General features: G+C 54.4%; 1 protein-coding gene across 1 annotated transcript; it reads left to right on the forward strand.

Annotated features, from left to right (window-relative positions):
• Nucleotides 1-8,911: 8,911 nt before the first annotated feature.
• ENTPD2 (ectonucleoside triphosphate diphosphohydrolase 2) lies at nucleotides 8,912-14,907 on the forward strand. The gene is made up of 9 exons (XM_049896000.1): nucleotides 8,912-9,147; nucleotides 10,680-10,797; nucleotides 11,368-11,518; nucleotides 11,685-11,844; nucleotides 11,930-12,157; nucleotides 12,609-12,863; nucleotides 12,946-13,065; nucleotides 14,050-14,184; nucleotides 14,279-14,907. The coding sequence occupies exons 1-9, from the start codon at nucleotides 9,031-9,033 to the stop codon at nucleotides 14,465-14,467; spliced, it is 1,473 nt and encodes a 490-aa protein (XP_049751957.1). The 5' UTR covers nucleotides 8,912-9,030; the 3' UTR covers nucleotides 14,468-14,907.
• Nucleotides 14,908-15,583: the final 676 nt, after the last annotated feature.

Below are 15,583 nucleotides of genomic sequence, written 5' to 3' on the forward strand. Positions count from 1 at the left end.
TGTCAAGTCAGTTCCAACTCACAGTGTACAACAGAATGAAACACCGCCGGTCCTGCACCATCCTCACAATCATTGCCACTGTGTCAATCCATCTCCTCAAGGGTCTTCCTCTTTTTCGCTGACCCTTTCCTTTACCAAGCATGACGTCCTTCTCCAGGAACTGGTCCCTCTTGATAACATGTCCAAGTATGTGAGACATAGTCTCTCCATTCTTGCTTCTGAGGAGCATTCTGGTTGTACTTCTTCCAAGACAGATTTGTTAGATTTTTTTGGCAGTCCATGATATATTCACTATTGTTTGCCAGCACAATTCAGAGGCGTCAATTCTTCAGGCTTTCTTATTCATCGTCCAACTTTTGAATGCAATTGAAAACACCATGTCCTGGGTCAGGCGCACCTTAGTCTTGAAGGTGACGTCTTTGCTTTTTAACACTTTATGTTGAGGCATAATCCATAGTGAAGGCTACAGTCTTTAACTTTTCAATAAGTACTTCAGGTCCTCTTCGCATTTAGCAAGAAAGGTTGTGTCATCTGCATATCAAAGGCAGTCAATGAGTCTTCCTCCAATCCTGACACCACATTCCTTTTCATATAGTCCAGTTTCTCAGATTATTTGCTCTGCATACAGATTGAATAACTATGGTGAAAGGATACAACCCTGATCCACACCTTTGCTGATTTTAAACCACGCACTATTCCCTTGTTCTGTTCAAATGACTGCCTTTTGGTTTATGTACAGGTTCCCCATGAACACAATTAAGTGTTCTGGAATTTCCATTCTTCGGAATGTTAACCGTAGTTTGTTATGACCCACAGAGTTGGATGCCTTTGCAGAGTCAATAAAACACAGGTGAACGTCTTTCTGGTATTTTCTGAAAGATCATCTCACATCAGCAATGACATCCCTCATTCCATGTCCTCTTCTGAATCTGGCTTGAAATCTGGCAGTTCTCTGTTGATGTACTGCCACAACCATTTTTGAATTATGTTCAGAAAAATTTTACTTTCTTGTGATATTAATGATAAACCAAAAAAAAAAAAAAAAACCAAACCCATTGCCGTCGAGTCGATTCCAACTCATAGCAACCCCATAGGACAGAGTAGAACTGCCCCATAGCGTTTCCAAGGAGTGCCTGGCGGATTTGAACTGCCGATCTTTAGGTTAGCAGCCATAGCACTTAACGACTACGCCACCAGGGTTTCCTGATATTAATGATACTGTTCAATAATTTCCGCATTCTGTTGGATCACCTTTCTTTGAAATGGGCACAAATATGGATCTCTTCTAGTCAGCTGGCCAGGTAGCTGTCTTCCAAATTTTGTGGCATAGATGAGTGAGTGCTTCCAGAGCTACATTCGTTTGTTGGAACATCTCAGTTGGTATTCTGTTCATTCCTGGAGTCTTGTTTTTTTTTGCCAATGCCTTCAGTACAACTTGGACTTGTTCCTTCAATACCACTGGTTCTTGATCATATGGTACCTCCAGAGATGTGTGAACATCGACTAATTCTTTTTGGTACAGTGACCCTGTGTGTTCCTTCCATCTTTTTTTGTTGCTGCCTGCATGGTTCAATATTTTGCTCATGGAATCCTTCAATATTGCAACTAGAAATTCATTTTTTTCTTCAGTTTTTTCAGCTTGAGAAACGCTGAACATGTTCTCAACTTTTGGTTTTCTGACTCCAGCACTTTGCACGTGTCATTATAAAAACTACTTTGTCTTCTCGAGCCACCCTTTGAAATTTTCTGTTCAGGTCTTTTACTTCATCATTTTTTCCGGTTGTTTTAGCTACCCTGCATTCAAGAGCAAGTTTCAGAGTCTCTTCTGACATCCATTTTGATTTTTTCTTTCTTTCCTGTCTTTTTAAGGACCTTTTGCTTTCTTCATGTATGATATCCTCGATGTCTTACTGCAACTCATCTGGACGTTAGTGTTCAATGCATCAAATTTATTCTTGAGATGGTCTCTAAACAAGTTTGTACTTTAGCTCTTGTGGACTTGTTCTAATTTTCTTCAGCTTCAACTTGAACTTGCATATGAGTAATTGATGGTCTGTCCCTCAGTAAACTGATGATATTGATCTTCTCCATCATCCCTTTCCCACAGATATAGTCGATTTGATTCCTGTGTGTTCCACCCGGTAAAGACCATGTGTATAGTCATCGTTTATGCTGTTGAAAAAAGGTATTTGCAATGACTATGTGTTTGGCCTTGCAATATTCTATTATGCAGTCTCTGACATCATTTCTATCACCAAGGCCATATTTTTCAACTACCAATCCTTCTTCTTTGCTTACAAATTTTGCATTCCAACCACAAATAATTATCAATGCATCTTGACTGCATGTTTGATCAATTTCAGACTGCAGAAGTAGGTAAAAATCTTCAATATCTTCATCTTTGGGATTAGTGTTTGGTGCATAAATTTGAATAATAGTGGCATTAATTGTCCTTCCTTGTAGGAATATGGATATTACCCTATCACAGACAGTGTTGTACTTCAAGATAGATCTTAAAATGTTCTTTCTGACAATGAATGCAACACCATTTCTCTTCAATTTGTCATTCCTGGCATTGTAGCACATGATTGTCCAATTCAAAATGGCTAATACCAGTCCATTTGAGCTCACTAATTCCTAGGATATTGATCTTTATGTGTTCCATTTCATTTTTTATGACTTCCAATTTTCCTAGATTCATACTTCATACATTCCAATTATTAATGGATGTTTGCAGCTGTTTCTTCTCATTTTGAGTCCCGCCACATCAGCAAATGAATGCCCCAAAAGCTTGACTCCGTCAACATCATTAAGGCTGACTTTACTTTGAGGAGGCAGCTCTTCCCCAGTCCCATTTTGAGTGCCTCCAACTTGAGGGGCTCATTTTCAGGCACTATATCAATGTTCTGCTACCTAGCTCTATAATTATCAAACTAATTAAAACAGTAGTTTAAAATTTTACAGCAAGGAAAACACCAGGCCCAGTTGCTTTTATAGGCAATTTCTACCATACATTCAAGGAATGAATAATCCCAATACTAAACGAACTTTCCCAGAGAAAAATTTTATGACACTAGCAAAACCTTGCTTCTAAAGAACGTAACCTTGCTTCTAAGGATGGCGAGACTGCATCTTACATACCTTGGACATGTCAGGAGGGATCAGTCCCTGGAGAAGGACATCATGCTTGGCAGAGTTCAGGGTCAGCGCAAAAGAGGAAGACCCTCAAAGAGGTGGACTGATACAGCGGCTGCAACAATGAGCTCGAGCATAACAACGATTGTGAGGATGGCTCAGGGCCGGGTAGTGTTTCGTTCTGTTGTGCATGGGGTCGCTATGAGTCGGAACCACTCGACGGCACCTAACAACAACAACAGCATAGCCTTGATATCAAAACCAAAGAGGACATTACAAGAAAGGAAAAATACAGGCCAATCTCATTTCAGCAATGTATAAAACAAGATAGCGCAGTATGTTCAACTTGTGTTACCCTTAGGAATGCACGTTAGTTTAACATTAATAGATTAAAGGAGAAAAATCATTAGACTATCTCAAGAGATTCAGAAAGAGCGTTCAACAAAACTAGAAGTCAATTCATATTTTTAGAAAAACTTTTGGAAACTAGAAACCTATATTTAAAAAATCAGCAAACACTATGTCTAACGTTGAAATGTTGAAAGCATTTTCTTTTATGATCAGAAATGAAATAGTAATGCCTGTTATGATCATTTTTATTCAGGACTTTATTGATAAAGTATTAGAATTATCGAGCTTACCAAGGTGATGATTATAAAATTAATATTTTAAAAGTTCATTAAATCTCTACAAATCAGCGAAAAGTCTTTGGAGAATGTAATTTAAAACAATAAAAATAGAACGTATGGAGGACTACCTCTAATAAAAAAAAAAGTGTTGGACTTGTAAGGAGAAAATTGCAGTTTTTTTTTTAAAGACTAAAAGAGAACAAGCAACCAGAGAAATTCACCATGCTTTCAGATAAGAGATTCAATAGTTTAAAGATGTTAATTTTCCCCAATTGGTGTGTAGATCCCAAGTAATTTCAATCTACATCCTGACTGAGTTTTTCAATGAACTTGATAAAAAAAAAAAAAATTAAAAATTCCTGTATAGTCCAGCTTCTCAGGTTATACTAAGAAGAACATGGCATCAGGATTGGTTGAAGGCTCGTTGACAACTTGTGATATGCAGATGACAGAACTTTGCTTGCTGAAAGTGAAGAGGACTTGAAGCACTTACTGAAAAAAATCAAGGACTACAGCCTTCATTATAGATTACCCCTCAAAGAAAATACAAATCCTCACAACTGGATCAATAAGCATCACCTTGATAAATGGAGAAAATACGGGCGTTGTCAAGGATTTCATTTTACTTGGCTCCACAATCAATGCCCATGGAAGCAGCAGCCAAGAAATCAAACAACATGTTGCATCTGGGCAAATCTGCTGCAAAAGATCTCTTTAAAGTGTTAAAAATCAAAGAGGTTGCCTTGAGGACCAAGGTGCGCCCGATCCAAGCCATGGCGTTTTCAATCGCCCCATATGCATACTGGTTAACAATACTGAATACACCATGGACTGCCAGAAGAACGAAGAAGTCTGTCTTGGAAGAAGTACAGCCAGAATGCTCCTTGGGAGGGAGGATGGTGAGACTTTATCTCATGTACTTTGGACGTGTTATCGGGGGGACCAGTCCCTGGAGAAGGACATCATGCTTGGTAAAGTAGTGGGTCAGTGAAGAAGAGAAAAGCCCTGAATGAGATGGGTTTACACAGTGCCTGCAACGATGAGCTCAAGCATAACAACAGTTGTGAGGATGGTGCAGGACCAGGCAGTGTTTTGTTCAGTTGTACATAGGGTCGCTATGAGTCGGAACCAACTGGACAGCACCTAACAACAACAACAACAACAACAACAACAACAAACTTTCTGTGGAAGCACAATGGGCATAGGAACTGGAGGAAAAAAAGTATGGAGAGCAGGGCTTTGCTTTCTGGAGGTCAAGAAGCACCCTAATACTTCAAGGATGAGTGCCATGGGGGGAGGCGGGTAAAGAACCTCAAACAGCCTTCATACAGAGAAATGAGTCCATGCGGTCCTGTACATCTTCCAAGTAAGGAGGGGCCCTGCGATAAACGGGGCTGCGACAGTTGTTTCCTCATGTGGGGTTGCATGAACTGGAAACCTTTCCTCACATCCTCTCCGAAACCACTTCCAGAGAGATCAAAGACTCGTGAGCAGCAAGACTATGAAACTTTTAGAAAACAATACAGGAGAGTATCTTTATGACCTTGTGGTAGGTAACGATTACTTTACACAAGGCCCAAGAAGAAAGAGTATAGAGCATCTGGAGTAAATAAGAACTTCCATTGTTTAATGGACAAAAGATTAGTGTGTACGTGTATACATACCAGTCGCCATGGAGTTGATTCTGACTCACAGCGCCCGTCTTGTGCGTCAGAGAATTGTGCTCTAGAGGGTTTTCAGTGGCTGATTTTTCAGAAGGAGATTGCCAGGCCTTTATTCTGAGGCACCCCTGGATGTAGTCCAACTTCCAACCTTTTAGTTAGTAGCCAAGCTTGTTAACCATTTGCACCACCCAGGACTCTAGTATGTGTATGTGTATATATTTGTATGTATATAGATATAAGAATGCCTACAAACCAAAAACAAAAACATAAACAGCCCCTAGAAAATGGACGAAAAACTTGGACACTATACAGAAGGGCTAACTTTAGCACAGGGAAAGATGCGCAATCTCTTTAGCACCAGAGGAAATGCTAATTAAAATCTTAAGACGCCGTTTCACTGTCAGCAGACTCTCAAAAAAAATGCCTCAAAATGCCAGCCAGCACACGTGCTGATGAGGATGAAAACCAAAACCCTCATTCTGGGAGACGATCTGACACCTGGCAAGGAAGCTGGACATACTCATACACCACCAGCCAGCAATTCCACTGCTACAAATATCCCCAGAGAAGTGCTTGCAAGTGAGCTGATGTTCATAGCAGCAATCTTAGTGAAAACAGCCTAAACCCTAAACCCCCCCAAGTGCTCACCAGTTAGTAAAATGACCAATAAGTTTGGGATCCTCACACAAGGAAAACAGTGTAGCAACAAACTACAACTTCAAATGTCAACCTGGAGAAATCTCAAAAATATAAAGGGAGTGAAAGAAGCAAGTTACACAATGTGTCCAGCATGGAATTGAAAACCAGGAAACACAAAACAGTATTTTACCTAGAGATGCATCTTTAGGTGGTAAAACTATAAAGAAACGTGAGGCAATAACAAACACAAACTTCAGGACAGCAGACACCTTGGGTGGGCGGAAGGGCCACCAAGGGGGTCTCTGATATACTGAAACTGTTCATTTCCTAAGCTGCCCTATTGCTGTCTCTGGACCTACTCTGCTTGCTCTTTTCTGTGTCTGATACAAAGAATGTATCAGGGAGCCTCTACCAATGGGCCTTCCCACCCGCAGGTGCGCCTCCCCTGCACCCAGAAAAAGGAATTCCCGCAGTCACCACGCCCCCCCCCCGCCCCCCGCCCCGCCCCGCAGCCACAGAGCCTGGCTTGTGTCTGGCCCACTGGAGGCGCTCAGCAGGCGTTTGTTGAATGACTAAATGAGCGCATGAAGACAGGGAGGCAGTAGTGAACGGCCTTTCCCAAAGAAGGTGTTCCAGCTACAGGACACGGTGGATTTCAATTGGGGAGACTGAGGCAGAGCCAGCCAAGGCCTTAACAGGACCCAGTGAGCACCCTCTCACTGGGAGGTCTGGCTTCTGGGGGTGGGGGGAGGGCCTCTGCCTGCACCCCTCTGCCTCTGCATTCCATCTCAGGGAACCCGGGCCAAGCCTTGCGAAGTACATCTGCGGCCGCCCCCACCCCGCTTCCCGGAGGTCTGGGGCTGTGCCACCGGAGCCCCGCCCGTCGTCTGCTCCTGCCAGGGCTGTAGTCCTCCGTCCGTCTGGCCTTCCTCGCGCGCCCAGCCGACCTTCCCAGGCCCGCGCGCTCCCGGAGGACGTCTCCCCGCCAGAAGGGCCACCCAGTTTCGCTCTCCGCCTTCGTGCAGGCTGTTCCCTGCCGCGCGCCTCCCTCCCTCTGCGTAGCCCAGTGGGGCCTCCACCAAGCCGGTTCCTTGAGGGCAGGCCGCTTCCCTGCCCGGTCCTCACGGCCTGGAGGCTCCCCCCGCCCCCACCTGGGTTGGTTGTCTGTCTCTGGACAGACAGACGTCAGGGAGTCCCAGGTCGGGCCTGGTGGGGAGGTGAGGGCCAGGCCTGGGGCGGGCAAGGCGGTAGCCTGGGCACCACTTCTACAGCCTTTTCATACGCTGCTCTGGGCGCCTTTGTCCTTTTCAGCCTGGAGTTCAGGCCTCACCCTCCTCTGGGCTTCGGGTGGAAGAAAGGGCCCTGGTCTGGGGAGCGCTGGCAGGAAGCAGGCCTGCAGCTCAGCGTGGGCCACACTCGACCTCCCCAAGAAGTCATGCCAGGCTAGGCTCTGAAAAGCAAGAGGAGAGGACCCCTGTGTCCCCCCCCCCCACCTCCGGTCAATCCTGAGCGGGAAGAAAGGCTCCTTTGCTGGGCCTGTAACACCAGACCCTCAGCCTGGGCATCAGTCCCAGCCCCATTGTCCCTGCTGGCTGCAGCTGCCAGGGTGTTGCCCCGGCCTTGGCCTCCATCAAAGGCCCTTTTTGCCCCCACGTCCCCACCCCAGCTGTGGTGACTCCTGGGTGGTCTTGCCACACGGCTCCCCAATGCCAGATTCTTTGTGCTGGAATTCCTATCTTGCTGACAGGAAGGGGGGCGGGCTTGGTGACATGCAAGGGTTCATGGGGGATCACAGCAGAAAAGGCAGACGGTTTGCAAGTGCAGGGGCCAGGTCTGCAGCCAGTTAAGCCCTTGCCCCATCACATCCCAGCCAGTGTCCAGGGCCCTGTGTGCTGACTGGCACCCCAAGCCCGGGGTGGGGACTCTCTATTCTCGTCCTCCAGGACCTGGCCTTGTGCATGGGACCCTACCCCTGCTCCCCCTCCTTAGGAAGCCTCCTCTGGCCTCTTTGGGCCAGGCCTTTACTCCTCCTCTCTTGGGTGACCTGCACGTCAGCCATCACCTCACCCCAAGGGCTGACTTGGGAGGGCGGCTCAGCCCTTCATGCTGTTTGGCTTTGAGCTCCCAGGACCTCAGGGCAGGTCCAGCTGGGTCAGCTCTACACCCCTGCAGTCTAACAGTGCAACCCTCTACATTTCCATCACGCAGCTCAGGCTGGGTCAGCAGGGAGGAGGCAGGGATCCCAGGGCCCAGGCCTGGTCCTGGTGGCACCTAAGGGTCTGGCTCTCCAGCCCTTGCCCCTCTTCCTCCTGAGTCCCCAGCCGGAATCCCACACGGCTGCTGTAGCTGGCAGCGCCTACCTCCCGCAGGACTGGGCCAGGGAGAACCGGGTCTCCCCAGGTCCACACATCCTCTGGACAAGCCTGGGCCTGAGTCAGCCCAACCTGCCCCCACCCTTGCCAGAGCCCTTCCCATCTGCAGGGGCTCCTGAGCTCAGCGAGCCCCTGCCACCAAGCTAAAAGCTGCGCCTCTACCCCCTTGGCGAGGCCGGGGGGTTTCTCAGGTCCTTGCTGCCGTGGGACATTGCCTGCGGGCGGACACTGGCAGGCAAGTGCTCGGGGTCACGGGGGGCAGGTCAGAGGGGTTGAGGCTCTGGGGTGAGCCGGTGGGAAGGAGAGTGGGAGCTGGCAGCAGGGCGCCCAGCGGCGACCCAGGTGCTGGGAGGTGCAGAGCGGAGTTGGAGTCGGACTAACCAGCAACGGTGACTCAGCCAAGCCGCGCCTCTCACCTGCGTTAGCTGGCGCAAGGCCCCTGCGGGCGGGGGACCCGGAGTGCTCTCCGGTGGAGGGGGGACGGACCTTCCCGCCCCGCCCCCGGCGTCTCCCCTGCGGTCCCGACCGTCTCCGCCTCCCGGCTCCTTGCGACCCGCCGTCTCGCAGCGTCGTCAGTCGGCGCGCCCGCTCATGGCCGGGAAGGTGCTGTCTCTCCTGCCCTTGCTGCTGCTGGCCGTGGCGGGGCTCGTCGGCCTGCTCCTGCTCAGCTTCCGCACCCGCGACGTCCCGGAGCCGCCCGGCCTCAAGGTGCGCGCCCGGGCCCCGCGCACGTCCGGAGGCTGCGCCTGCGGGTCGCCTGGGTTCCCCTGCGCTCCGCTCCCCGCCCGAGGCCGAGGGACAGGGCGGCTGCGGCGCTTCCGGGCAGACCGGGGCTGGAGGCCGAAGTCCCAGCAACTTCCCTGTCGCCGCGCCGGCTGCGGAGCCTGGTGCCGGCGCGGCGAAGCCTGTCTACTTCGGCCGCCCCATGCAGCCTCGCGGCGCCGCCAGCCGCAGCGGGACCCGGCGCCCAGCCCTGCGTGGTCCGCTTCGCGCTCGGAGCTGCCGCCGCCCAGGAGCGCGCTGTTAGGGGCCCACACGGGGCCCGGCAGGCGCAGAAGCCAAGGAGCCCTCCCCGCCACCCCAAGGCCTGGACGGTGCGGGCGCTGCCCTTGAGTGGGGCGCTGGCAGGCCTCCTGGGCTTGGCCGAAAAGGGGTGGGGGTGGGTTGGGCCAGCTTTCCGCCCCTGAGGCCAGGAGTTGGTCTCTTAACCCCTTATCTGGCTTCTGTGGGGGCGAGGCTTTGAGGGTCTGGACCGGGGTGGCGGGTAGTCTCCAAGTCCCGCCAGCGGGCAGAGGACGAGGGTGTGGTTCTGCAGCGTGCACAACCGCCCAGGGGAGGATGAGTTGGCCGCTGCACAGTGGTCTTAGAGGGAGTTTCCTGGTGGTGGGGGCGCTTGGACTGGGGCGGCCCTTCTCAGCTGGAATTGGGGCAGGGAGCCAGGCCCGCGTGGTCTCCAGCCCTGATACCTACGTTGGGAGCCAGGCCCCGGGGCAGGTGTTGGGAATTGGCATTTAGAAGCAGGGTCCTGGGCTTGGCCAGGCTTCGAGGAAGGCAAAGAACCAGCTCCTCCCCACTGGCCCCATCAGGACCCCACAGACCCACCTCCTTCATTCTGGCTTTGAGGTCCAGGAGGGGGCGTCTTTAGACAGAGGCACTTTGGAGCTGGAGGCCCACATCCAGCCTCCCTCTGGCCTTTGTCCCCCTGGGCTCTGGCTTCCACATCTCCAGGTTGGGCTGAGGTCAAAGCCAACAGTACCCAGGAGGGAGGATGAGTGGAAGGATAGGGTCCCTCCTGCGGCCGGGCTTCGTCTCCCAGTCCCCTGCCACCTGGGGCAGGGTTCCAAGTGTGGTCCCGGCACCCCTGATGCCTCCCCAGTTGGGGCCTGGCACAGCCCCTCTGATTGCCCCTGCCAGGAAAGCTATAGCCAGGTGCCTCCCATGATGGCCCCCAAGACACACCTATGTTCCTGCTCTGGCTTTGGGCAGTCAGAGGGGAAGCGGTGACCAGTAGGGACTTCTGGCCACCTAACCCCCCATTCACCCTAGGGCCCAGCTTTGTCACTGTGGGGGTCCTTGGCCTTCTCTGAGCCTCAGTTTGCTCTTCTGTAAAATGGGAATTCCAATCTGACGCTTCCGACTTCTGAAGGTGGGGTGGGGGTAGAAAGCTGCGGGAGCCCAAGGGCATAGCCTCCAGGGCTCCCAGAACCCTGAGTTCACCCCACCTACCCCCCGGTCCTCAGTACGGCATTGTCCTGGATGCTGGCTCTTCGCACACGTCCCTGTTTGTCTACAAGTGGCCAGCAGACAAGGAGAACGACACTGGTATCGTGGGCCAGCACAGCTCCTGCGACGTGCGGGGTGAGGGTCCCCCAAGACCAGGTGCCCTCCCAGCCTGGACACTCCCTCCCTGGAGGGCCTCAGGGGCCTCTAGAGCCTTAGTCCCTGCAGACACAGCAGTCCAGGCCTCTCTGCCTACTGCCAGGCAGGGCCTGTCCCCGGCTGGAAGCTGCTGGAACCCCAGACAGAGTAGCTGGGCTTTCTGGGCGTGGGAGGGGCTCTGGGCAGTTTGTGTTCTGGGAAGAAGACCCGGGCAGCAGGAGGGCCTGAGGAGCTGGCAGGCACATCCAGGCAGGCCTTGGGCCCTCCTGCTGCATTCAGGAGGTAGAGGGTGGTCTAGGTCAGGAGAGCCCAAACCTTCCAACCGCTGCCTGGGTGCCCACACTGCTTTGTCCTGGCACCTGGGCCCACACCCACTGGGCAGGCAGCAACCTCAGAGACTCTGGGCAGCACCTGGGCCCTTTGTTTCTGAACTGTGCCCTCCGAAGGCTTAAGCTGGAAAGGTGTGACTCAGCTGCCGCCTGATTTGGTAGCCCGAGACCCCACTGTCCTGTGACACAGGCATGGGCCCATCTCTCTGCCTCCCTCTAGGTGGGGGCATCTCCAGCTATGCAGACAACCCCTCTGGGGCTGGCCAGAGTCTTGTTGAATGCCTGGACCAGGCGCTTCGGGATGTGCCTAAGAACAGACACGCTGGCACACCCCTCTACCTGGGAGCCACCGCAGGCATGCGGCTGCTCCAGTGAGTGTGCCCTTCACCTGACAGGGGCAGCCTTCGTGTCCAGGGTGGGCCCCACACACCTCGGGTGCCCTGGGCTGGGGCCCCGTGGCTGGGCAGACCCATGTACCCCAGTGGCAGGACTAGGGCCACCTGGGGAGGTTGGTGCTCAGAGTTCCCTGCTTCACAGCCTGACCAATCCTGAGGCCTCAGCCAGTATCCTTGCGGCCGTGACACAGACGCTGAGTCGTTATCCTTTTGACTTCCGGGGTGCCCACATCCTCTCAGGCCAGGATGAGGGGGTGTTCGGCTGGGTGACTGTCAACTACCTGCTTGAGAACTTCATCAAGGTGGGCTGGGATGAGGGGAGGCCCAGTGAGCCATGGGGCAAAGGTACCTACCCATCTACTGACCCCCAGTCTCCACTCTCCACAGTACGGCTGGGTGGGCCGGTGGTTCCCACCAAAGAAGGGGACGACGGGGGCCATGGACCTGGGGGGTGCCTCCACACAGATCACCTTCGAGACAGCCAGTCCAGCTGAAGATCCAGCCAGTGAGGTCCAGCTGTGCCTCTATGGCCAGCGCTACCGTGTCTACACCCATAGCTTTCTCTGTTATGGCCGTGACCAGGTCCTCCAGAGGCTGCTGGCCAGTGTTATCCAGGTGCCCCTCCCCTCAGCCCACCCACACCCACATTGCTCCCTCCTGGGGGAGGAGGGGTGAGAAGGGCCTCAGAGCAGATCCTGGACTATGGCCACACTGTGGAGGGCTGCTCCAGGCAGCTGCTACTGAAGCTGGCAGGAAAAGTGGCAGGAAACTCAGCATGGGGAAGACCCAGGGGCCGGGGTGGGTCTATGAGTGCCAGGCTGGGGAGTAAGGAAGGCCGGGGCCAGGTCTTGGAGGGCCTTGAATGCCTAGCCAGGGGATTTGGTCTTTGTTCAGAAGGCAGTGGGGAACCATGGACTGTTCCTGAGCACAGATGTGATACCATCCATGTGGAATTTGTGGGAGAGTCACCCAGCTCATCCTTTGGGGAGGCCCACCTGGGATTGGAGTGACAGGCAGTACTTGGGGGGGGGGTGGTAATACTACCTACACCCTCACCATTCCCCAGACCCAAGGCTTTCACCCCTGCTGGCCGAGGGGCTATGTTGCCAAGGTGCTCCTTCAGGATGTGTATGGGTCCCCGTGCACAGCAGCCCAGAGGCCCCAGACCTTCAACAGCAATGCCAGCATCAGCGTGTCCGGCAGCGGTGACCCTGCCCTCTGCCAAAACCTCGTGATGGGCCTCTTCAATTCCTCTTCCTGCCACTTTTCCCGCTGCTCCTTTGACAACACCTTCCAGCCTCCTGTAGCGGGGAACTTTATCGTAGGTCCGGGTGGACGGAGGGGAGCGGGGCGTTGCCATAAATGCCTAGGGTCTGCCACAGTGTGACTGCCCTCCCTCACAGGCCTTCTCTGCTTTCTTCTACACTGTGAACTTCCTGAGGATTGTGACAGGGCTGCCCGTGGCAAGCCTGCAGCAGCTGGAGGCAGCCACAGTGACCATCTGCAGCCAGACCTGGAATGAGGTGAGACCCCGCTGCCCATGTCCTCCAGGGCTGTACAGAAGATCCAGCACTGGAGGCAGCAGTCCAGCCGCTCATCGCTTTCCACGTATGCAGGGACCCAAGGCTCACGGCACTGGCATTAGTCAGACTCGTGGGGGGGGGGGCTATGGTGTGGGGAGGGGTGTGCTGGAGGTGTGTGTGCATAATCAGGAGCCAGCTGGGGCTGCGGAAGCATCCCTGAGGCCTGACCCTAGAGCCAAGATCTGGAGGGCATGGGAAGAGCTGTCCAGGCAGAGAAAGCAGTGAGTGGAAAGGCCTTGTGGCAGCAGGGAGCACGGAGCAGCTGGGCTGAGAGGAAGTTGTTAGGAGAGAGCCTGGGGGGTAGAAAGGTACATGAGAGGCTGGGCAGGGCTTGGGGATGGGGGAGGGAGTTGAAGATCACCCCCAGGTTTTCCAGCTTCAGACACCAGCCTGACACAGCGCTGTTTCAGGAGAGGGAAAAGATGGAGGGTTTGGCTTTGGGCTTGTGGGGTGTGAGATGCCCCACCGAGACTGTCAGCCCACCTGTCTGAATGGTAGCAATGTGTGAGCCCTGTGCGGAGTCAGGTGGTGAGAGAGGCCTCCAGCCTGCCCTGTTCTTGTGCCCTGGGGGAGGCAGAAGAAGCAGCCAGGGGCTCCTCTGCTCCGTGGCGACACCCTAAGGTGCTGCAGCCCTGTGCTGTGTCCCCTGGCTGAGGCTGTCTTCCAGGCAGAGGCCTCACCCGGGAGGGAGGGACACAGGCTGCTACCTGGCCAGTCAGGCAGGCTTGGCCCATGCCCTGGCCTCAGTCTTCCCTGTCCAGGCCTCGGTCTTGCTGCGTGTTCGGGTTGGTGACGTGGTCTCTGGCCTTGCACTCCCTGAGTGTGCAGGGAGGGGGGCAGCACACCGTTGGCCACCCCTCTGCCCTGGGGCGAGTCCTCCGGGCCGGGCCTCACCACTGCCGACGCTGTCTGTCTGCATCCCAGCTGCAGACCCGGGCGCCAGGGGAGGGGTCCCGCCTGGCCGACTACTGCGCAGGGGCCACGTTCGTGTGGCAGCTGATGAGCCGCGGCTATGGCTTTGACGAGCGCGCCTTCGGCCGAGTGACCTTCCAGCAGAAGGTGGGCGCGGGGGCGGGGGCGGGGCTCTGAGGGGCGGGGCCGGGGCGGGGCTTCCGAGCCCCATCGAGGCTGAAGCCTCCCGGCGCCCCTGCAGGCCGGGGACACGGCGATCGGCTGGGCGCTCGGCTACATGCTCAATTTGACCAACATGATCCCCGCCGACCCGCCAGGGCTGCGCAAGGGCTCGGAGTTCGGCTCCTGGGTCGTCCTTCTCCTGCTCTTCGCAGCCTTGCTCCTGGCCGCGCTTGTCCTTTTGCTGCGCCAGGTGCGCTCTGTCAAGTAGTTGAGCGCCAACTAGTGGCGGGCCGGGGGTCTGTCCCCAGCCCCTCAATCTCCGCGCGCCCCTGCCCCTCCACCCCAGCATAACGCGCCCAGAACAGAGACGGGACTCGGGCTCCCACACCCACTTTGGGCTCCGGTGGGCGAGAGGAACCCAGTCTTGCTCCCTCCAGGCCCTCCTTTCTCCTCCCCACCCCAGCCTTGGCTTCATCTCAAGGCATCTGCTACCTCTCCACTTCCTGGGGTTGGGGGTCTCCAGACCCCCCAACTGTCTGTGGCAGTTCTCAGTCTATGACTGCTCGCCAGGGAGTGGGGTTTTTATTCCGACAACCAGGGTCCTCGATCCCCCTCCATTCCGTATTGGAGGAGGGTCAGAGCCCACAGGTTGGGAGCCAGCCCAGCGCCTACTTGTAAGATTTTGTAATAAATTTTTTTTTTCCTAGAGCAGTGTAGAGTGTTCATAGGGTGGGACCTCTTTGCTGGTGCCTGGCCCCCTCCAGCTGTGCTAGTAGGCTTGCTCCTGGTCCCCTCGACCTTGCTATCCTGTGGACACCTCTCTCCCTCCCTCCTTCCTTCTTGTCTGGGCCCAGACTGGGGCGGTGCTGACCCTCCTCCCCATCTCTCTTGGCGGCCTGGAGTTGCTGCCCCCAACGGCCGGCCGAAGAAAGGAGTCCTGAATCCCCCTAGAGTCTTCTCCTGCTGGCCGGCCAAGCTCCCCCGCCCCTCTTCAGACCAGTGACCTAGCTGGGCTTGAGGCGGGCTCCTGGCCTAGAGTTGGCTTGGGGAACTAGCAAAGGGGTGGGGGCGCCGCTGCTTAGTGTGCAGCCTGTGCGAAAGAGACTAAGTTGAGAGGGGGGACTCAACAGGAGGTGGTGTCGGGGCAGGGCAGGGATGGGACCAAGGATGAGATTGGGCCAGGAGGCGCTCACGGCCCCATCGCAGGAGGGATTAATCTCTCAAAGAGCGTCGAAACGGGGCGCTCAATCTTAGAGGACACTGCGCCCCTCCCACCTGGATGCGGAGGCTCAGCTCCCTGAATCTCCAAGAGGCCCGCGCCAGGCCCCCAGCTCCGCTGAATGACACAGTTCCTGCAGACCCCTCCCCCTACCACTGTGGGAAG

This window comes from Elephas maximus, chromosome 9 (assembly GCF_024166365.1).
Source record: "Elephas maximus indicus isolate mEleMax1 chromosome 9, mEleMax1 primary haplotype, whole genome shotgun sequence".
Lineage (NCBI taxonomy): Eukaryota > Metazoa > Chordata > Mammalia > Proboscidea > Elephantidae > Elephas > Elephas maximus.